This window comes from Manis pentadactyla, chromosome 9, assembly GCF_030020395.1.
Source record: "Manis pentadactyla isolate mManPen7 chromosome 9, mManPen7.hap1, whole genome shotgun sequence".
In the NCBI taxonomy this organism is placed as follows: domain Eukaryota; kingdom Metazoa; phylum Chordata; class Mammalia; order Pholidota; family Manidae; genus Manis; species Manis pentadactyla.
Genome location: NC_080027.1, coordinates 102,938,926 through 102,963,617, shown reverse-complemented (window position 1 = coordinate 102,963,617; position 24,692 = coordinate 102,938,926). Strand labels below are relative to the sequence as shown.

The 24,692-nt window shown below is 34.5% G+C and overlaps 1 protein-coding gene across 7 annotated transcripts in view; it reads right to left on the bottom strand.

The window, feature by feature from the left end:
* RABGAP1L (RAB GTPase activating protein 1 like) overlaps positions 1-24,692 on the bottom strand; it is a 738,861-nt gene that overhangs the window by 625,442 nt on the left and 88,727 nt on the right. For all 7 annotated transcript variants that reach the window (XM_057507896.1, XM_057507900.1, XM_057507898.1 and 4 more), the window contains 3 exons: positions 21,794-21,860; positions 16,215-16,317; positions 12,791-12,957 (listed from right to left, as the gene is read on the bottom strand). In XM_057507896.1, the coding sequence (XP_057363879.1) occupies positions 12,791-12,957; positions 16,215-16,317; positions 21,794-21,860 (337 nt within the window). The remainder of the gene's footprint in view (positions 1-12,790; positions 12,958-16,214; positions 16,318-21,793; positions 21,861-24,692) is intronic.

Here is a 24,692-nt window from a genome sequence, read left to right as displayed (position 1 = left end):
TGATCACATGGAAAAAAATAAGTTTTCACGCAGCTTGTACTTGCTTCTACACAATTACAAATGAAAAAAGCCAATCCTAAACAGAAGTGCCATAAATTGGCAAACTATTCACCTTCCACAGACTTACTTTCTGACAACCTTAAAAGTACCCTACCAGTCTTGTTAATTTTCAGCTTTCTGAAATTAGAACAGTTATTCTCATTACTCAGTTACTCCTGGATATATTTTTCTAATTTTATGGAAATACAATTGACATATAATCCTGTATAAGTTTAACAAGTACAACATAATGATCTGATATATTGTATATACTGTGAAATAATTTCCACAATAAGTTTAGTTAATGTCCATCTCCTCAGTTACTCCTGATTACACCTTTATTTAAATAGGTTTAAATCAACATGCACCCTCAAAAGATAATTTTCCTTTTATGCTTTTTAACTCTAATAACTGACAAAAAGGCTTTGTCTCCAACTAAAAGGACTGTCAAGACACCTGAAAGCAAAGAACAGATTTGGGAAGAGCACAAAAAAACATTAATTCAAAAGTAAGTCCACATTTAGCATAGAGCCCAAAGCAAGCATAAATAAGGCCTGGATTAGGAAAAAGGTTTAAGAAAGGGCAGCTATTCTATCTCTATCGGTCTCATGCTCTCCTGGAGAAGAAGGAAGAGGTGGCTCACTTTCCTCTATTAAAGGCCAAGCCCAGGAGCTTCTAAGAATCGGTAAGACTCTTTCTTGTAACTCCTGTCACAACCTGGTATCTACCCTTTTCTTACAGACAAGGTTCCTCCCACCAAACTAGACCATGACTAAAACCAGAAGACAGGAAGCACAGGGAGATGGCTTTGGGGATCTGCCATGAGAGAAACTTTTCCTCTCCCTTAACATTTGACCTCCAGCCTCACTGAGTTTCTCTGGTATCATGATTTGCCTCTCAGTTCACTGTAACTTACCCTCCTCTCCTGTTTCTTGAGACTCATCTGTTTTCTTAATCTAAATTCTATTCTTAGCAGACCAAAAGGCAGATCTAAGGAAGCAGAGTGTGCCACCCCAAAAATCTCTTTGGCATAAGGATTATTTTAGGATTATTACTTTTTAAGAAACTGCAAGCACAAAAAACTCCAAAAACCAAGTAGAAGTTATCTATTTGTAAGAGACATTTTGACAAGGGAAATTTCCATTTGTAAGGCTGTCTCCCTCTCCTAAACAGGAAGAGAGGGATGACTCTAAACCTCCTGAAATTCTTACCAATGGAGAAGGCAGGGACTTAAGTCTGCATAACAACCTTACTCTTGATCGCTGTGCTCCTCCTGGTAACCTCCCATAACTGACTCCTCAAGCCAACATCTTTTGTCTTTAGCTGAAGATGGTTTTTAAAGTGATGGCTTGGGCCATTTCAGAGAGTTCCTCAGTTTTCCTGAGTCTCTCCCATATGAACAGGAGGTATACATGTTATTAAACTCTTGTTTTTCTCCTGTGACCCTACCTCATATCAATTTAATTATTAGGCCAGTCAAAGAACTTAGATGGGAAGAAGGGAAAACTCTTCCACCCCTACACAGGTAAAGTACTTAGAACAGAGCTCAACACACAGTAAGTGCTATAGTAGTGTTCCTTTTGGTTACTGTTTTGTGCTTTTAGATGATACAACACTTTGGGCATAAGACGATCTAAACTGCAGTACAATATGCAAGTAACAGTCCAGAATGACTAAAACAGAAAAGTGGCTTCCATATTCTATTCTAGTGCTACTCTGAAAAATCTTCCTGAGTGGTAGTAATAGGGATAGCAAGCATTCAATACTGATAACACAAGCTTGTAGGTGTCTTCAGACATTGCATTCCCTTGAAAGGTCACTCCCTGGATCTTCATTTGGGGGGTTCCTTCTGAAGTAGGGCAGCGACATGGGACAAACATCATGATTACCTTTTCCTGTCTATGATGAAAAATGTCAAGATTTATCGTTATAGTAAGGAGGGCAGGGACTCCATCTGAAGGCTAAAATTATATTTTAAAAACCAGGGAGTTAGAAGGTAAGATTCCTAACATATTCTTTGGTAATCAGCAATAACCCACCAAATCTTAGGGCAGCGGAAATAGTCCTAACTGGTATGTTCCCAGTGCTTGAGAGAAACCGCTTATCTTGAAGAAAAACAAGATCAATAAATTCCTTGTGTTAAGTTTATCTTACAGAATTATCTAGAGGACTGACTGTGGATAGTGACATAATGTCTCTCACCAGAGAGAGACATAATAAGACCACAAATCAAGCCTATGCCCTACAATCCCCCACCCACACTGCCCTTTGCCCCATTCTTGAAAGCCTTAAAAGACAGAATATTAAGCCCTTAAGTGTGACTCCTCTCTGAGGCTGCCTGCACTCCCCTTTCTTTGAGTGTGTACTTTTTAAAATAAGGCCTTCTTACTGCTCAACTATTATGTTTTGTCTCACACTCTTGCAGTGGTAAGCATCTTTCTTACTCTGACATTTCATTCTATTTTCCAGACTTGAACACAAGTCTTCACTCTCTCTGTTTTACTGCAGGTAAGTAGGGAGGGGCTACTGAAAGCTCTGATTTGGGCTTGTAAGATCCCATTGCCTGGGTGACCCAGGCAGAACTGCAGTTGCATAATCATGTCCTTTAGTAGCCTCCCTGAAAATTTCCTTTCTTTGCCTTTGGGAAGTTCTCAGAACATAATCTCACTCCATCCAGTGCTTTGCAGCTTCCCTAAGTCCTGGGGTAGTAGTGGCTTAGTCCCTATGCTGTGCAGATTCAAGTGGACACTGGACACCAGGTGACCCTAGCTTTAGGAGCTGGCAGGGGATATGCCCTTTGCCAAGCTTCTCTTTCCTTCCTCTGCTCTTCCTTGCTTTCTGCTGCCTATTAGGCTCCTGCCATTCTCTGCTGGTCTAGCTTTAATGAATTCCTTCCTTACCTACACTTATCCAGCTTGCTTTTAAATTCTTTCTCATTCAGAGTCAAGAGCCCTCCCCCATCCAGGTTGAGGTTTCACCTAATGTGCAGGGAGAGACTTCCCCAGATGCAACTGCTTGGGAATACTTCTTGTTCCTCATTTGAATGTCAGTTCCTCAGAGAGGCCTTCCTCGACTACCCAATATCCACCCAGTCATCACAGCACTCTGCTACTATCCACTATCTTGCTATTTGCTGGCCTACCTGTCTCCTCTATACATACTCCTTACATTAGAAGGTAAACTCCATAAAACAGGGACCTCATCTGCAGCATTTATGACTATATCCTCCAATGCCTATAGAAGCAATTACCACTACATCCCCAACTGTGTCTATAGTTACAAAGTAGGCACTTAATAAATGACTATTGAGTGAATTAGTAAGTAAATAAACAACTCTACATTATTTTTATGTCCATTTTACACTTGAATAAGCTGAAACTCACAGACACAGCTACCGAACAGCAGAATGAGGAAGTAACTTCATGCCTAGTATTACAATAAAATCAGTACTTCCATATACCTTTTTCTGTCACTTCATAGTCTACAAAGTGATATCTTTATTTGCTAAAGTACATTCTGCTGTGCACACAGAAAATGACACATATTTCCTCAAATGGGACTTCTTTAAACCGCCACTTTGTGTCATTCTACTGCTGTGCTCGTGCTCCCTCCTTTTTCTAAACCCCGCAGCATTCTGTACATTATTTTCATTTGTTATTTATTATATCCTCCCTTGTAAAATGGTAAGACATATATTTCCTTATTAATAGGAGATGACACAGAGATCCTTTGGGGGTAAGAGTTATATTTTCAATATCTTATCCTCATTGTGGCCTCTACCACAAATACTATAAATTTCTTTGAATTAACTTAACTACAATAGTCATGGAGTCATTTGTGCTAAAAGCCTTTTATGTAGCTAATCCAAATGTCATAGAATTGTATAGATAAAAAGCTTGAGCAGTACTATTAACCCACATTCTTATTTTTTAATAAGGAAACGAAGGCTTACAGAGCTGAAAGGACTTCTCCAATAGGATTTATGTTTGTTTGTTTGTTTATTATTGAGAACAAGCCTCATCTGACATACGTATTTCATATACAGATTCCAAACCCTTATTTCATGTATTAAATCCAAAATAAATCCTACACACCACATATCTATATGAGAGTATGTGATTCCTTTTTAATCAAATATAAAATTCAACATCTTTTCAAGCCAGATATTCTAATAACTAAGTACAACTTAATTTTTTATTATTATTAGCGTTTAAGAATCTCCATAGTAAGCAGCAACACATGCTTTTTAGAAAATGTGTTCATCATGGTAATCGGATATGCTAATAGAATTATTTAAATAATTTAAACCTTACTAATTCTACCTCGTATGCTTTGTATCTCTAGAAATGTCGATCTGCATTAAAATATGCTGTGCTAGCCTCAAAATTTCCTAAACTATGCTAATGTAAATAACATTTAAGATTACCTTTGAAATGAATATTATATAAGCATTTATTTCTTCATAACATTTTTTTTCTGCAATTACTTCAAATTATTCTTTGTAGTTTATCACACATCCCCAAAATAAGCAAGAATTCAGAAACCACCCCCTACATGTTTTCACTGCTGTGGTTCAGTTGACCCCTTGAGAAAACTGAACTCTGTTTTCTAATAACTTCATCTAAGAATCTAAATCTGCTCCTATTTTTCCTGAAATTTTCTCATAGAGCCTAATAATGAAATAAATGATCACTAAGTTCAGTGAAGTAAGTGTTTTATTTTCCAAGCTCCTATCTCCATATGCTTCTACTCTTTTATGCCTAAAGTAACTTTGCTGTTATTAGTTTTTACTGAATTTTGGCACCAGCACAAAGTAGAAAACATTTTTATGCAGAACAACATAGCTCAGAATGTTGTACACCATTATTGTGAACAAAAGCAGTAACCTCTGGTCACAGGAAAGCATTTCATTTCAAAATGCTGAACAAGTAGTATTTTAAGAGTAATGTAACAGTCTTAAACACAAGAATATTATCTAGACCTAAAGAAAATATATCTGATTATGAAATAAGCTAAATTTCATTATTAAGTCATATCCAAGTAGCTCTCTTGCTCACATTACTCTCCAGGTGGTGATAAGCCTTTGCTTTCAGTTATTAAATTGTCAACATACTAAAAGAATATAAGTCTTTACATATATGGTCAATTAATATTTGATAAAGGAGCCATGGACATACAATGGCGAAATGACAGTCTCTTCAACAGGTGGTGCTGGCAAAACTGGACAGCTACATGTAGGAGAATGAAACTGGACCATTGTCTAACCCCATATACAAAAGTAAACTCAAAATGGATCAAAGACCTGAATGTAAGCCATGAAACCATTAAACTCTTGGAAGAAAACAGGCAAAAACCTCTTAGACATAAACATGAGTGACCTCTTCTTGAACATATCTCCCCGGGCAAGGAAAACAACAGCAAAAATGAGTAAGTGGGACTATATTAAGCTGAAAAGCTTCTGTACAGCAAAAGACACCATCAATAGAACAAGAAGGATCCCTACAGTATGGGAGAATATATTTGAAAATGACACATCCGATAAAGGCTTGACGTCCAGAATATATAAGGAGCTCACACGCCTCAACAAACAAAAAACAAATAACCCAATTAAAAAATGGGCAGAGGAACTGAACAGACAGTTCTCCAAAAAATAAATACAGATGGCCAACAGACACATGAAAAGATGCTCCACATCGCTAATTATCAGAGAAATGCAAATTAAAACTACAATGAGGTATCACCTCACACCAGTAAGGATGGCTGCCATCCAAAAGACAAACAACAACAAATGTTGGCGAGGCTGTGGAGAAAGGGGAACCCTCCTACACTGCTGGTGGGAATGTAAGTTAGTTCAACCATTGTGGAAAGCAGTATGGAGGTACATCAAAATGCTCAAAACAGAATTACCATTTGACCCAGGAATTCCACTCCTAGGAATTTACCCTAAGAACGCAGCAATCAAGTTTGAGAAAGACAGATGCACCCCTATGTTTATTGCAGCACTATTTACAATAGCCAAGAATTGGAAGCAACCTAAATGTCCATCGATAGATGAATGGATAAAGAAGATGTGGTACATATACACAATGGAATACTACTCAGCCATAAGAAAAGGGCAAATCCAATCATTTGCAGCAACATGGATAGAGCTGGAGGGTATTATGCTCAGTGAAACAAGCCAAGCGGAGAAAGAGAAATACCAAATGATTTCACTTATCTGTGGAATATAAGAACAAAGGAAAAACTGAAGGAACAAAACAGCAGCAGAATCACAGAACTCAAGAATGGACTAACAGGTACCAAAGGGAAAGGGACTGGGGAGGATGGGTGGGTAGGGAGGGATAAGGGGGGGAGAAGTAGGGGGGTATTAAGATTAACATGCATGGGGGGGTAGGAGAAAAGGGAGGGCTGTACAACACAGAGAAGGCAAGTAGTGATTCTACAACATTTTGCTATGCTGATGGACAGTGACTGTAAAGGGGTTTATAGGGGAGACCTGGTATAGGAGAGATCCTAGTAAACATAATATTCGTCATGTAAGTGTAGATTAGTGATACCAAAAACAAAGCAAAAAAAAAAAAAAAAAAGGGCAGTTCCTGTGTGGTAACCTCCAACGAGTTCTACACAAGGGTATAAAGGGCATATAAAAGTGTAGGCAAAGGGTCTGTTTGTGTTTATACAGAGGATCAAAGCCTAATTGGGCTACCCCGAAAATGAACTAAGATACGATATGAAAAAGAACTTCCAACATCTGCACTCTCTGGAAGACTCATGCCAGAAGATGATCATCAAAAAACCCCAACAAAGATCCACGCACTGCTACAGCTGTAGATGCACTCATCCCACCAGTTCCTGGACTTGCCATGGGAATGAGGAAGGAGATATCTAAGCTGGCCTGTGCATACAGTAAAACAACAAATTTGACTGGATCTATACTGTTGGAACTCAACCAAGAATTTGGAGAAGTGCAAATTGTAGCGCTCCAAACTCTTACAACTACAGACTATTTACTGTTAAAAGAACATATGGCATGTGAACAGTCCCCAGGAATGGGTTGTTTTAATTTGTCTGATTTCTCTCAGACTGTTCAAGTTCAGTTGGACAATATCCACCATATCATAGATAAGTTTTCACAAATGCCTAAGGTGCCTAACTGGTTTTCTTGGTTTCACTGGAGATGGCTGGTAATTACAGATATGCTTTGGTTATGTAACTATACTCCTATTATGTTAATGTGTGTGCGCAATTTAAGTAGTAGCTTAAAACCTATATATGCTGAAGTTACTCTACAAGAAGATATGTCAAAGAAATAATCAATCTTCCCATGTTTTCTTCCGCCTGCTACTTCTATAGCTTTTCTTCTTCCTTCCTAATTACAACCCTTAAATAGAATTCGTGCCTCATATCAAATTTACCGAGTATCATAATTCTTCCAAGTGGTAAAGATATCTCAAGACAAATGCTGGGCACAGAAGCTACAGGGCATAAATATGCAAAGAAGTAAAAAGCTAACCTTTTCAAACAATAAGGCTTCCCTCTCACTTACCAACTTCACATTTCCCTGTATGGCCCCGGAAGATGACTGGTTAGCCAGAGACGGGTAAGATTCCTCAAGGGAGGAACAACCTAAGACAGGCACAGTCGCAGGGGGGCCATCAGGTGAGAAATTGGGGATCAACAGAGGTGAGGCTTAGAACCTCACCCCTTAGAACCTCACCTGAGAGAAATCTTCTGCATACGTGGATGTTTTATTGCCCTGGTCTAGCTTGGATTAACACATAGTCTACAGGCACACACCTGATCATCTACATTTGCTCTCTTACAACACTAAACTATGTTTTCTACCTTTATCTTGTATCTACCTACCACTTCAGCATTTTATTAAAAATAATAATAATAAAGAGAGAAATGTGGTATCCACATATAAATCAAGTATAAAAACCAAATGAGTATTCATATTTGAACTGACTGTTTAGAGTTCATAATGCATTAGCAAAACTGAAAGTTTCTGTGATGACTGCCCTTGTACGGTTCACTATGTAACTTATTCATTATGTAAGAATTTGTTCTACATGTAAGAACTTGTTTGTTATGCCTCAGAAGATTGGAGACTGACGAAAATTAGGCTTGGGGTGGATTAATGATTGTGCATTGAGCATTGACTCCCCTATACAGAATTTTATTGTCGTTAACAACCATTTGATGAATAAATATGAGAGATGCCCTCACAAAAAAAAAAAAAAAAAAAAAAAAAAAGGACAGACTTCCAATGGTAAAATAAATAAGTAACCGGGATGTAATGTATAGCATAAGGAATATAGTCAAGATATTGTAACAGCTTGGTAGGGTGATAACTGGAACCTAGAATTATGTATATAAATGTTCTACCACTGTGTTGTACACTTGAAACTAGTGTAATGTAATACTGTGCGTCAACTACCCTTCAATAAAAAATAATTATTAAAAAAAAAAAAAAAAAAAGAATATAAGTCTTTAGATAGGAGGGGTAGTTTTTCTCATAGGCAGATGGTTTATGCTTTCTTAAAGTCCACAGAAGACAACAAGAGAAAGGAACGAAATACTTAATGAAAGAAGCCAAGTCACTGTGCTGATCATCTTGCTTGGCTTAATAAATGCCATATTACTTTTTAAAATGCACTGGAAAGAGTATATGTAAGTAACAAATCTCTCCTTTCTGGCTTACAACTTGAAATGTTTAAGTGCTAATTTTTTAGAATCAATCCTCTTCACTGAACTAATAATTCAAGTTTTTGATGAAGGCCTACAATAAACCACCCACTTGCATTTAGTACCCAGATGGAAACATTGCTTTATTCAGTTTTATATCCTTTGATGTGGTCTCCTGATAAGATACACTTTGTAGGACCATACAGAGCAAATCTGGAAATAAGTTGTAGCACCTACTCCTCTGTCAGGCCTCAGGCCAGGGGGTTTCTCCAGGAAACTTTCCCATGTCTCCTAAATCCAGTTCCCTTGTTACATGCTCTCCTCTCTCCCTGTAAGTAGAAAATGAATGAAATGACAATACCACTGGCCTTAAAAGGACACTAATTAGTAAGTCCTACTTTCAATACCTCCCCACAGCCCACAGGTAAGTCCTATATTTGAGAGCAGGAAAGTTGGAAAGAAAAAATAATTTTGGGACAGAGAATCCCACCTCATTTGGAGCTGCCTGCCAGGAGTCTGATCTAATCCTCTTTGAGAACAGGACTAGTTTTGGGCTTATTCAATAAATCCAATAATCCCAGAAGAAACAGTTCTAGATGTCTAAGTCCAAATCATTCAAAACTAAAACTAACTAATTCTCCCTTGAGTCCTTTACATTAGGAATGGCCTGGACTCAGATTTCCCAAGGTAACCTTGAACTGCATCGTATTCTCACCTTCTTCTTTCTACCAACACTGTCTAGTCTAGACAAATATCTACAAATTACTGTCAATTGCCACAAACCAACCCAATCTCTAGAGTACAGTAAGAGGCTAGTCCGGCCTTACAGCAGCATAGTGTGACTTACTGTAAGAAGCTGTAGTTTCAACTCCTGCAATAATGATCCATATAAATTTTAATAATTCATTTAACTTCTCTAGATTTCAATTTTTTCATCTTTATTATTTCTCATCAGAGTAAGTTTGTCTTCATATACATACCAGTGAACAACCATTTGCCATAGCTTTTCATACTTTTTCATGAACACAGATTATACCACTAAAGTTTGATACCATCTTCCTCATATCTGATATTCATCTAAATCAGTCTTATATTTAGTAGAACTGAATATTACAAGTAAAACCAATTTTTTAAATTCACAATAAAGAGACCTTGTTTAGTATTTTTAATGTTTTATTACTAAGAAAATTCTCATCTCATGGTCCTTACCACTCAGCCTTGACTCAACATCAGTAGTTTTAAAAATAAGAAAGTAACACTTAATAATAAAAATCTACTCTGCATACATATTTTTGAAATTTATATAAATATATAAATTGTAGTATTCTCATTTATCTTGCCAATATATATGGGGAGAAGTTAACTTTTTATCATATCTCAAGAAGGAAGATTTTACATCACAAATAATTTATTAACTGTCACTAGAAGAATGACAACGACTTACTATACAGCTCCTTTATTCACTCATGCAACTGTGAATAATAATTTGGCTCAAAATGATGAATCATCTGAGTCATAAAAACTAAGCTGCAAAAAGAAAAAGAAACAAAAGAAGGATGAGAGGAAGGGAAGAAAATATGTCGTAATAAAATATGTAATAATACTAGGGAGACTGAAATTTTGAAAATTCATCATATAATCTTCAGTAGAATATGCTTCCCATACATCAAAAAAAAACAGTCTAAATAAAAGGTGTGCCAAATCAAAGCTCCAACAATTTTACAAAAGATGAAAAACAAAATAATTTCATAGTATCTAGTACACATACTGGAAGTCCTAGCCACAGCAACTGAATAAGACAAAGAGATAAAAGGCATCCAAATTGGTAAGGAAAAAGTAAACCTGTTATTAATTACAGATAACATAATATTATATAACTGGACAGCTACATGCAAGAGAATGAAACTGGATTACTGTCTAACTCCATACACAAACTCGAAATGGATTAAAGACCTAAATATAAGACATGAAACCATAAAACTCTTAGAAGAAAACATAGGCAAAAATCTCTTTAACATAAGCATAAGCAATTTTTCCCTGGACAAATCTCCTTGGGCAAGGGAAACAAAATAAAAAATGAACAAGTGGGAATACATCAAACTAAAAAGCTTCTGTACAGCAAAGGACACCATCAACAGAACAGAAAGGCAGCCTATAGTATGAGATAATATATTCACAAATGATTTATTCTGATAACCAAATACACAGTTAACATCCAAAATATATATATAAAGAACTCATATGCCTCAGCAACAAAAAAGCAAGTAACCTGACTAAAAAATGGGCAGAGGACCTGAACATTTTTCCAAAGAAGAATTACAGATGGCCAACAGGCACATGAAAAGATGCTCCACAAAGTTAATCAATCATCAGGGAAATGCAAACTAAAACCACAATGAGATATAACCCCATGCCAGTTAGAATGGCCACTATCCAAAAGACAAGAAATAACAAATGTTGGCAAGGATGTGGAGAAATGGGAACCCTCCTACAATTAATAAATGTTGGAGGGAATGTAAATTGGTACAGCTACTGTGGAAAGTAGTATGGACATTCCTCCAAAAATTAAAAATAGAAATATCATTCAACCCAGTAATTTAACTTCTAGAAATTTACCAGAATGTTTACCCCTATGTTTATTGCTGTATTATTTACAATAGCCAAGTTATGGAAGCAAGCAAAGTGTCCATCAAGAGACAAATAGATAAAGAAAACATGGTACATATACACAATGGAATATTATTCAGCCATTAAAAAAGAAATCCTGCCATTTGCATGGATAGACCTAGAGGGTATTCTGCTAAGTGAAATAAGCCAGGTGGAGAAAGACAAATTCCATATGACTTCACTTACTTATGGAATCTAAAAACAAAACAAAACAAAACAAAATGAACGAAATACAAGTAGACTCGTAGACACTGAGAAGTGACTGATGGTTACCATAGGGGAGGGGTTGTGTTGATGGGTGGGGAAGTGAGGAGAATAAAAGAACAGAAAAATTTCAACCATAATATAAGTTGGTCACAGGGATTGAAGTGCAACACAGAAAATACAGCCAGTGGTCCTGTAACATCATTCTACGTTAACAGATAGTAACTGCACTAGTGGGAGTGAAGACTTAATAATGTGGGTAACTAATGAACCACTATGTTGCATACTTGAAATCAATTTAATATTATGTATCAACTATACTTACATTTTTTAAAAACCTTTAAAAAAATTTAAGAATATTTAAAAAAACCCAAAGTATCTAGTATATGAAGCCTAACTGATCCATGACCATTTTTTAACATGAAAATGGAAAGTGTCTTCTGTATTTGTTCATTGAGGTTTGCTTTTACCACACTACATTTCACATATTACAGCATATGAAACAGCAGGCATTTTTAAACTTGGGAGAGCAGGACTACTAACAGTATATAAAGGTTTTCCATTATTCAAATAGAGCATTGTGCCTTCACAAAACAGACGCTATTGGAAACTCAAGTTATTTTTCACTGATACCTTTTCTCTCACTACAAACAAAGATTATGCATTTTTACCTATGAACACTGTCCAATTTAGGTATGTAGAAAGCCTAATTTTGTTCATTTAATTCTAAAATAATTTTATAACCCTACTGATAAGTCAAACAATATATTCATATAACAGTATAGGTAAAAATGACTATGACAATTAGGTATTCAAAATTTTTCATTTCAACTTTATATAGATATATCTCTGTACCCTCTTTGGTTTTAAATAATTATAGATATAAGAAATATAAGTTATTTAAAATATAGAATCAGTATTTCCATTATTAAGTATGTTGATACTTTACAGGTATGCATCAGATTTTTAAATAAAATAAAGAACATTAAATATTATACTACTGGGGGTTTTTTTCAACTTACATTATGTAGATGATGATTTCTCAAGTACTCTACTCATTGACTCTAAATATCATCTGATTATTTGTGAAATCTTATCGCTTTTTATTGCTACTTAAGGAATTATCTTGACATTAAAAAAGAATGTTAGAAAAAAACATTTGTGTTATGATATAAGAACAAAAAGGACTTACCTGTTTCAACCTCATGAAGAAAGTCTCTGTAAAAGTCTTTCTGCTGAAATACCAAAATCGCTCATTTGCAGGGTACACGCGTACTACTGTTTCCAGGAGAAAGCGAACAGGCTCCACCACCTCAGTGACTACCATATCCACTGCCACAGTCATGTACACGCGTTTATCTGCAGTAGAAATTTTCTGTGTTTAATGCTGGCTTTATTACTCCTTGATTATTTAAGAAAGTTAAGTTTCCTCACTTGTGAAAAAAATAAGGCTCTTTACAATCATGTTACGTTCTATGTTTCATTTTAAATGTTTCATTGTCACACTTTGATTAAATAGTTAACCACATATTCCAAGTGTGTTTCTCAATGCTCATGATCCTTTCTTAATCAGTTGTCCAAATCATCCCTGACAACTTCAATTTTTTCTTCCCCAAATCAGGTCCTTAAATAAGAAACAAATACAATAAAATATCAGAATGTTTTTTGCACTAAAACTATCTTTCCGATTTCACAGAAAACCAGGAAAACCACAAAGATTTGTCCTTTCATCTTATAAAAACAGATATTTTAAATGACTAAGTTTGTTTGAGGAGCTGCATGGAAAGGACTGTCAAGTTAAATTTTCATATGCTAAATTTATGTAGCAAAATGTTATTAAAATGAGTATTATGTTGCATGATTTAAGGGAAGTCCCTGGAGGTTTGTCAGTACCCTCATTGTTCGTAACATATAAATACCCTCAGGAAAATCACTGATCAAAGTTCTAGCAAAATAGTTCTGTGCAGTTTTTATATACACAGTTGCCCCTTAAACATGACAGCAGCTAGAGGAGTTGATCCCTGTGTGGTCAAAAATCTGCATGTAACTTTTGACTCCCCAGAAACTCAACAACTAATAGCCTACTGTTGACTGGAAGCCTTACTGATAACATAAATAACATACAAAGTCAATTAATATAGACTTTGTATGTTATATATATTATATACTGCATTCTTACAATAAAGCCAGGAAAAGAAAATGTTTTTTCAAATTGTCACAAATGTCCAAAATTTTTTCCAATATATTTATTGGACAAAATTTACAAAAAAGTGGACCCATACAGTTCAAACCTGTATTGTTCAAGGATTAACTATAATATAGACTAATCATAGCAAGCACTTTTAGACAACAGTATAGCATTATCAGTCAAAATTTCAGTTACTATCTTGAATGTTTACTTGGCTACAGCCTTCCTTTAATTTGAATCTAGAGTCTTCTAGGCCAGTGTCTACTGTTTTTCTTCAGTTTAACTATGATACAGATTTCATTTTATTTTATTCACCCTGCTTAAGATTCACTGGAGTTTTTTATCTTTGGCTCTGTTATTCCATATTATTGCATCATTTCCTTGTTATTTTTTAAATATTTTTAAAATTTATTTTATCCACCATGTTTAGTTCTCAGTTAAATGAAATTTCAAAGCTTACCCTTAAAAAAAACTTTCAATAGTGTTTTTCAAAACATTATACAATATTTATACTCATCAACTACATTTCTATTAATATCAAATTCAACAAGAAATTTACTATATTCTTACTAAATACAAGTATTCTACCTGTCAATTCAAGAGAAACTAGGATTTTCTAGACATTATACTTGCCCTGGAAGACCTTAAAATCTAAAAGGAGTATTGCAGAGGAGTAAGAGGGAATAATATAACAGAACATAACACACAAACACAACTGGGGTACTGAAAAGATCCAAGACATTTCATCTCTCAGGGCTTTAACTTCTGTAAAAAATCAAACTTTGATTAATGAATTCGCTGACTAACTTATATTTTAAGGACACCATTTGGGTATTTCAGATATCATGTCAACATTTCCCTATGGCATATGAAATAATTTTAGATTTAAAATATATTATCTTTTGGATCAGAATATTCTTGTAAGATTGCATTATATAAAGTGTATGTTAATAAAATAAATTTTTTAAATGTTATCTTTTGAGAACCAAAAGTGTATTAAAATACAAAATGAAATTGATCACAATAAAAACCAATAAAAACTGCTTTTATAACTTATTTGCAATTCCTATATTTATTCTTAAAAATTATCAACTGGCTTATTTTTCTGTTTTGTGTTTACTTTCTGAATGATTATAAGAAAGAAGTTTATAGGCTGGCATTTACAAGTCTGTGTCCAGAAATAACAAAACATGGTATAAAAATTATTTATTCCTAATATATAAACAGCTAAATTTTATATAAACTACATTATTTTTCTCTCTTTTTACCCCTTATTTTGAAATAGACAGCTTGATGCGTAATCAAATGCATGCAATTTGCAGAAATAGTAAATACTATAAGAAATTTAAGAGTAATTATCATTTCATATTCTTCACTAATATATTTCCATATCAGTATTTACTAATGCTCCTGTATTTACCAAAAGTCTACTGTGGTTATAAACTAAATAATATAAGACAAAGACCTAACAAACTGATTATTTTTCCAATATAAATTATTACTTAAATCATAGTGAATAATTTATTATAAGATTATAACTCATGAGGTAAAACTTTAAATTTTAGTTTAAAGACAAATGATGGAGAGGCAAAAAAATTAGTCAATTAGGGCATTACAATTAGCATGTATAATGTGGGGGGGCACGGGGAGGGCTGTGCAACACAGAGAAGACAAGTAGTGATTCTACAGCATCTTACTACGCTGATGGACAGTGACTGTAATGGGGTTTGTGGGGGGGACTTGGTGATGGGGGGAGTTTAGTAAACACAATGTTCCTCATGTAATTGTAGATTAATGATAACAAAATAAAAATAATAAAAAAATAACTTGTCAATTAACAGATACCTGGTTAAAGCAGGAATAAAAATAACACAATGTGGAAAATGAGATATGTGATTATAAGTTCTGTTCAACACTAGAAACATTAACAAAATGAAAATGTAAGCAACTAGAAAACAGTGTTTGCCATAAATGAAATCCTTTATATACTTACTAAGATCCCAAAGGTCAAAAGAGTGGAATGTATTACTAATAAATGAAAAATTGTAAGTAATTTATAAATAAGGGGGGGAGTTAGAACAGTTATCAAGGATATGCAAAATTTCAGAATTTGCTTTCATCATTTCTTTCATATTCTTGCATCACTGATCCAAATAAATGCTACAATGACATATGAAACACAAAGCCCAAATACTTTCTCCATAATTAAATAAAATTCATTCACATATCTTTGGGGTATAGGGGGATTATTTTAAATAGTGGAGGTTTTCACCATAGATGTATAAAGTATGAAAAAGAACTTCAAAATCTAAATAAGAAGAAAAACTCCATTTTAAATGAGTACCAAAGTTTTAAAATTATGGCAAAACAACACTGTCCATAATACAAAATTCAAAGCAAATATAAGGAATCTTTCCAGAAAATTCACCTTTGGGGGTTTCTTCATTAAGTGCCAAAAATATTGGTACATTGGGATTCCACATGCCAGTGATAACATAAGCTCTGCCATCATAGCTCTTTCCCATGGATTCCTGTAAAAGTACAAACAGAAATCACTGAGAATACATACATCAAGAAAATCACTATTTAAAATTACAAGCGTATCTTACTTCAAGCAATCCAATTTACTTTTTAAAACTTGGACTTAAAATCAAACGAGGTATTTCTTTGTAAATTTTTTTTCACACTATAAAAGAATTTCTTTAAATATTAAAATCTACAACTTTCTTCAGAGTTTCCATTTAGGCATGTACCTTTTGGTTAAAAGGAGATATACCCTTAAAGGCTGACTCACAAGAACATAACACTGGTATAAGGTTATATTTAACTTTATCTTAGCCTGACTGTCAAAATCTCACATATGTACACATACAAGGATATACGGAGTTTTATAAAACTACAGTTTAGACCTCACCGAAGATAGCTGAATTAATAGCTAATCACAGGAAAAGAAGTTAGCACTTTTCTCCCAATGCTCTAATTGGAAGAAAATTGTAATATTTGAAAATAGTAATTTACTTGGTCATAATTAATACCTTTAAAGTTTTTACTTTGTATTATTTGTATGTCAGATATTTGTACACTTTCTTACAATCATAAATCAACATTAGAGACTAATTCTGGTGTGTAAATCAATACCCCACTTCATAGCTATTTCCCGCTACCCTTACACTTATTTCTTCCTTCTTCCCTTCACTCTTGAAGACTTTTACCAGGCCAGCAACTCCTATAGTGAAAACAAGGCCCCATACAGTTGTTAATAGTACAGTTGTCCCTCAAACAAGTTTTGAACTTCTCAGGTCCACTTGTATGTGGATTTTTTCAATAAATATATTGGAAAAATTATTGAAGATTTGGGACAATTTGAAAAAACATTCTCTTTTCTCTAACTTACTCTATTGTAAGATATAGTATATAACACATATAACACACAAATTATGTGTTAATTGTTATCAGTAAGGCTTTGAGTAGGCTATTAGTAGTTAAGTTTTTAGGGAATCAAAAGTTATACATGGATTTTTGACTGTAAGGGAGATTGATGCCCCTAATCCCCATACTGTTCAAAACTCAACTGCATGTGTGTGTGATGGGGGTAGGGGAAGTCAGAGGTTATTTTATAGGAGAACAAAACAGCACACGAATATGAAAGCATATTATCTACAGTACTTTTAATTTTCTGTACCAATTTCCTAATATTACCAATAGAGTGCTAAAAGGATCAGACCAAAGCAAACAGAAAACTTTTTTTTAGTATTATGCCTACAGAGATTTTTATCTAAATCTTTACAAAATTATTTCAGTCATTTGGTAATTACTATGTATATTTTTCTCAAGTACTGATGTTTCCCTTACTAGGCTGTATAGCTTGAGTACAGGGCCCCAGTCCTGCAGAGATGAAGTACATTCAAGGCCACACAAAGCCACTCAGCACCTCCAATACAGTCACATACTCATATCCTCTCTTCCTCTCCACTCCCTCCCTCCCTGGTGCCTATCCTCAACCTCTACACTCTAAATAGACCTCCACTCTGAATGAGAACGGGCGCCTGACCCCACAAAAAAAATAAATAATCCGTTTCTGAATAAGAGCTTATACTGTGTTTGCATCCAAAATGATGAGCTAGACCAATCAAGTTTGTTCTTTCAATTAACAAATACCAAGGAATGTGGACAGTTAGCAGTGGAGCTGAAAAGTTTCAATAAGAAGTCAGGCACTAACAGGCCACATATAAAATGAAGTTATAAGGTACTGAAATTATAAAGTAGGAAAAATATATAAAGAACAGCACAGTGTTAGAAAACTGCTAAGGGGTTAGGAGAGAAAATGGAGGAAACGCACAAAAAAATCCTTAAAAATAATCAACCATGCAGTCAAAAAACAAAGGTAGATACTGGGAGGCAGGGAGGGAAGGAAAAGCAGAGAGAGAGAGGGAGGGGGATGTAAGAGAAAAAGGGGGAGAGAGAAGAAAAGAAGCAGAGAGAGGGAGAGAGGGGGATGGGAAGAGAGGATGCAGAAAGGAGGAGCAGCCAGAGGCCAGAGGGCAGGAGAGCAGCGCAGCAGAGTAGAGAGCTGGAGCCTAACCAAGAAGCTCACAAAATAAGCCAACGGGCGGGCGGAGGTGAGAAACAGGAAGAAACCAGATGGCAGAGACGGCTTCCCAGGTCAGGTACAATCTCATGAAGATCAGCAACCTCTTCTCTTTAATGTGTTCTCTATGGACCTTTGTTTCCTGTAACCAAAGTAGCCTAACTAAAACAACCATATTTTTATTTCATTGTAGTCCTCACAGTACAAAACTACAATTAACAAAGTATTATACATCAAAGCCCTCAATAAAAATTTCTCCTCATCAAGTCTGACATTTCTGTGATGGAACTAGATATTCCCATCACATGGTTTGGTTTGGTCCCAGCCCAATAAATACACTTCTTCACAGGCTTTGCTAAAGTCTCAGTTCTTCCCTACTCCTCTGCCCTGCCCCAAACAGGGCTGATGAGGTCAAGGACAGCAAGTAAGGGACATCAGGATGACAAACACTGCCTAAAGCAGGCCAGGCTGCCACCAGATGCCGCCTTCTTAGGAAAATAAAGTAGGAAATAGAGAATGTGACAGTTTGCAATGAGAGCACAGGCTGTAAGACAGAAGCCAAAGAACCATGCAGTGAGCCATGAGCAAACTACTCTCAAGTCATGGGCAAGCTGAAGTTCTGAGGTCAAGTAGGCCGACAGAAGGCTGAAGCAGATAAATGGTACTAGAAAGAGGAAACACACAGAAAAAGTAAAAAATGTTTAAGTTGATGCTAATCCATTCATTCATTAAGCATGGTAAGAACGAACCATGTTCTTACGCCTGTGAAAATCCAGCAAGGAAGACAAAATGGTCCAGACCTTATGGAGCTGACGGGCTAATGTTTCCCAAATACTATGCGGCCCATTTGTGGATCACATAATCACTTCAGTTGATTATGACCAGCCCTTTTAATCAAATAGAGGAAAAAATGGCAGAGTTCATCACACATGTAAAGGTTAAGAATTGTTTCATGAAAATTTTACTTCAGCTTTTTACACATAGAGATTACACGTGTATTAGACTATAAGGTAAAACATATTTCTTAACTATGAGTCCAGCTACTATTCTAGTGTCAATAAATGGTTAACTGTAATGATCTACAGATTTTCTGAGGCATCTCTAAGACTTTAATTTTAAATTGTGTTACAGTTCCATGAAACCTAGCTCTACTGAGTGTTCAGCTCTTCCTGGTATCTTGCTGTTAGCCTTTTCCTAGGCATCAATAGCTGTGGATGAAAAATTCTTATTTCCTTATTCCTACTCTACAATTATCCTCACCAAAAATAATCTTACTACTGGAAAAAAAATGGAGTCTCTGTTATCTGTACCCCCAAGAAAACCTAACCAATATTATATATATATATATGATTTTCTTTGTATAATACATATAATATATACAAGTAATCCATCTATTTGACTAAAAAATGTATTTTCATTTTATAAATATGATTTTCTCTTTCATGCAGATCTTACATAAAATTTAAAAATTTATAGAAAAGTCTCAATTTATCTTATTAAAGAGTATTAACAAGAAAAGTCAGCATTGCTTCAAAACTATTCAAGACAAAAGGAAGTCTCCCACATTCTGAAATTAAATATAATTGTGTATTTTTCCAAAGTTTGTTAGAATTAACTATAAGAAAGTGAAATCTGTTTTCAAAGTTGACCACATATTTGGACATGTAACAGAAGCATAAGTATTAACATCTTGCTCTTGAGGACAGAACTAACACTAATTAGGGAAAGTTACAAGAACTATGATTTCAGGTGATTACAAAGAAATACCTTTGTAATAACCAGAACTGTCTCATAGTATTCCCTATAAAATAATGAGTTGCTTCTTATTAGATGTAGTCTAGTGGAAGCTTAATAACCATGTATAAGATAGCAAGAAGATTAACAGCACTGGGTAACAATAAATCACAACTGATGATAATTGCAAACACAAAGCCTCCCAACTTGACCACCTACTTGCTGTACAGATAAGCCCACTTGTCTTTCCAGGAACTTCACTGCTCATGAGCCCTGTGATTTCAATATGGACTCTTAAAGGTGGAAGACCGCACTGCAAATGAGACACATAAGACTGAAGGGCCTCAGATGCTCAGGCCAGGCCTGTAATTCTGTACTCTGAATTTAGGTTTTACAGAAAAGTCTCTGCCAGTGATTCATCTTAACATTTTAAACTCTGGAAGACCAAGGCTAATTAGGATTTTATAGCTTGTAAGTGTTTAATGTTCCTGAAAACTACCTCCTCATGGAATTTGGAGGCTCCAAAATGCTCTGGCTTGTCTTAGGTAAGACTACTTGCATTAGTGATACGTTGTAGAGAGAGCTGGAAGAGACATGGATCAACAGCCAATTTGTTTTCACATTCCACGTAACCTGTTTCCTTGTCTTACCTACCCATGTAGTGCTTCCTTTATATTTCTGTGGCACATTACACCAACTTTATGAGAACTTGACCCATTGCTGTAGTTACATACTTAAAAGGTCTGTTTCCTTCATAAGACTATGAACCCACAGATGCTAAGAGTTATGTGTTACCATACCTAGAACCCCAGCATTTCACACAATGCTTGGCACACTATTAGGTACTCAAAAAGGCTGAATAAGCCATTCTAGTACCACTAGAAGATCCGTGTGGTGTTACCATAAAAATACTCAAAAGAAAACTTGATATAATTGGTGATATTTAACTGGCATTTGCAAAACACAGCTGAAAGGAAAAAAACATGCAGTACTTGCTATCACTAAATGTAAGACTCTCAAAGTAGGTAAAGCACTTTCTACTTAAGATGACTATTTCCTGTAACATTTCTAAATCACAAAGCAAATGTCTATTACTTGAAGTATTACAAGGTATTTCAGCTTGAAAGTTAAGATGACTTGCTATTTTTACAGCAAATATCAATTCTTAAATACATATTAACCCTTACGGGCATTCCTTAAACAAATACCAACTCCTGTAGTAAATACACTTTGTTAAAGGACAGGTGATCAAGGAGGAGAAATTTGGAAAGGGAGATGCTTTAAAGAAAACAAAAGCATCCATCACTCAAACTAGTAACACTAACATAAATGAAAGCTACTATATTCACTCTGCATATGTCTGGTATAATCAAATACTTGTTATTTTTGGCTCAAAGAAAAGACATCTTCCTAAGAAGCCAAACAGGTGAATAGATGGACATTGTCATAACACCTCCCTTTTATTTGCTTTCAACTTGCATAGGATTTTTTTGGTGGAAATTTTCCTGTATCTCCCACTTATAAATAATTTTAAGTTTGGATTCCCAAATTTAAGTATCACTATCATACAGCTGTAAGTTAGAAACTACCTTGACAATATGATAGAATTTTAAAATAGAAAATACTTTAAAAGTATAAAATAACTGTCATCTATACTTGGTCAAGATGCTTAAGATTATCATTACCATATCCAGTAAATGCATGTCACTGTTCTTCACGTTTCGACCTGGGCTTAATAACATTCCAAAACATCTGAAAATATTGGGGGAAAAAAAGGAGAAATAAGGTATCAAAAATATATAGAAGCCCAGTGAGCAAAAAAAGCTTTTTTATAGTAGCTATACAATCTCAGCTCTGTACTTACAAATAGCTTTAGTCTTTTAGAGAAACACCACAAAAAATAATTCATTAAAATACATAATAAAATCACATGGTAATACGTTACTAAATTCCCAGATCTTTATTTTTTCATGTAAAAGATTACTAATGATCAAAAACTGTGATTTAAAAAGGCCACAAATTATTGACACAATTAGTAAATACAGTAGTGAGATATGAATTAATTCTAAGCAAAAATGAAATTTTATTTGCTTTAGTTATATCAAACATACAGGTCATCATCAACTAACCTAGTTAATTAAGAAAGGACATTAAAAAAATAAAATAAAAGACACTGAGCTCTCACTTTGCATCAACTCAGATCAACAGAAACAATTCCCATGGCCCTCCATAGGGATGTTCACTAACTAGCCTGTCAATATTGTATCCTCAGTTTGGAAAGAAAAGAAATTAATGAAAGACACATATCCATGATATTATCCAACATACTTTACACTATTAACTATTAATTCATTCATTCATTCCATGCTCCCTGGTGCTAGAGAAGTTTTAGGAATTCCACCAACACTACCACTTCATTTGCAAATGATTTTCATAAGCTCAAAAATTCAAATAAATCTAACATTTTTATATCAGCTTTATGTAAGAAATAGAAAGTCAAGAGAAGTTGAACATGGCTAAACATGGCCATGATCCCTCTACTATGAATTCCTATAATAAAGACTGTACAAATTAAAAGTTAATTAATCATGCAATTCATTGTGCTATTTCTTCTACTGTAGCCTTAAATTCTTGCCAATCAAGAATAAAAGAGTTAAATTCTTTTTCAGATATAAAATTTGGTCCCTCCACCTAAAAGGTCAGGTCAATGTGGACTAAAGACTTATCTCACATTCCCTAAAAATTTTGCTTCAGTTTGTATCTCTAATGGTTTTAAAACAATATTCTATATTATAGGGTTTTAAATCACAAAATAATAATATATTCATTGTAAAAAGGTAATGAATACCAATATGCATAAAGAAAAAATAATTTCTCCTTTCTCTCTCCAATCTCTGCTCCCTTAGGAAACAATCCTAACATCTGAGTATGCATCCTCCCACCTTTCTTTTTACTCTTTTTAAAAATTTTTAAAGTTTTATATCATTTGCTTATCAAGCACTTGCAGGTAAATGATACAATTTTATATTTCCTTAACATAATTTTCCTAAGTTATACTTAGGAGCTGCAGAAGTTTAGGTTTTCCTTATATGGCAACATATATCACCTTTGATGATCTTTGATGCACTGCTGTTTTCCTGAGTTATAAATAAAAAACCCACCAATAAGCAGTGTTACCTTATAGAAAGCACCTAGCCCCCTTAGGCCTCTGTTTCCTTTTATAGAAAATGAAAGAGGTATAATAATATATGAATTCCAAGGAGTTCATTCAGCACTAACATTGCCTAATTTTTTTTTATCAAGATGTATTAGTCATTTCCAAAATTATATTTCATTAAAGCATATCAGGTTTCCTATGGAGAAAAGCAAGGTCTATTAGGAATAATGTGTCAGTAATTAGATAGATATTATTAGTACCACAAACACTTAATGTGAATATTAAGTGTTTCACTAGGGAGTTCAAAGCATTCAACCCCTCTCACTAACTCTATAAATAATGCAGAAAGCATACAGCTATCACACTTATTTTCTCAAGCAGCTCACAGTCTATTGGAAGAAGAAAATAAGTAAACAGGCAGTTTACAACCTGATATGGTAAGTTCTATGATAAGTACAGAATGTTAAAATAATACAGAAAGGAGACACACCCAACATTATTTATAATAAAGTAAAAACTGACCTAACCCAAAATTTGAAATCAAACTTTCAGAGAATGAGATATTATACTAATAATTATTATTATATTAATTATAGCAACTGTTTATTAAATACCTATAAGTCAGACATTACTATATTATTGCATAGACATTTCAAAAAAGCTTTCATAAGACAAATAATAAAACTGATTTTCAGAAAGTAGGAGTGATTTGTCCAAACCACACATTATTAAGTTAAAGGACTTAGAATGTGTGCATATACCTAGGACTCCAAAACTGAATCGTCTTTCACACATTATACTCTGCCACCTCCCTAGTCTATCAGTAAAAAAAAAATTATAAATTCCCTGTGTGATCCTGGGTAAGTCACACACTTCAAAGTCTCATTTTTCTACATTTCTCAAATACAAATATGAACCACTGATATGTTCACTATGTTAATGTAAAGCAAATGAAAAAACTCATGGTGAAAGTACATTGTAAACTACAGAGCACTTGTCAATTATAAATTATTACAATTGCAACTACTATTAAGAAGAGAAAGTTCAGCCTTCTATAATAGATGAGTTTTTGCCCAAAACAGAGATTTAAATAGCTTTAACCAGATTAGCATCCATATAAACACCAAAAACACAGCACATCTAGCAATGCTTTAGACTTAATTTATGGAAAAATGAGAAAAATAAAGATATGTTAATGTCCTGCAATAGGAAACTAATTTTTTTATCTTTGCTTTTAGTTCATCAAATCGTTAGGATGCTATATACCACCATGAAGACTATGGATAAAAATTAAGAAAGGAGGCAAGGAAAAGGAGGCAAGCATTTGACCAGTATCAGTCAAAGAACACTGTAGTCTCTTACTAGATGAAAATTTTGTTAACAATTGCAAAAGTGACATGTATGACAGAAGGGGCTAAACAGAACTA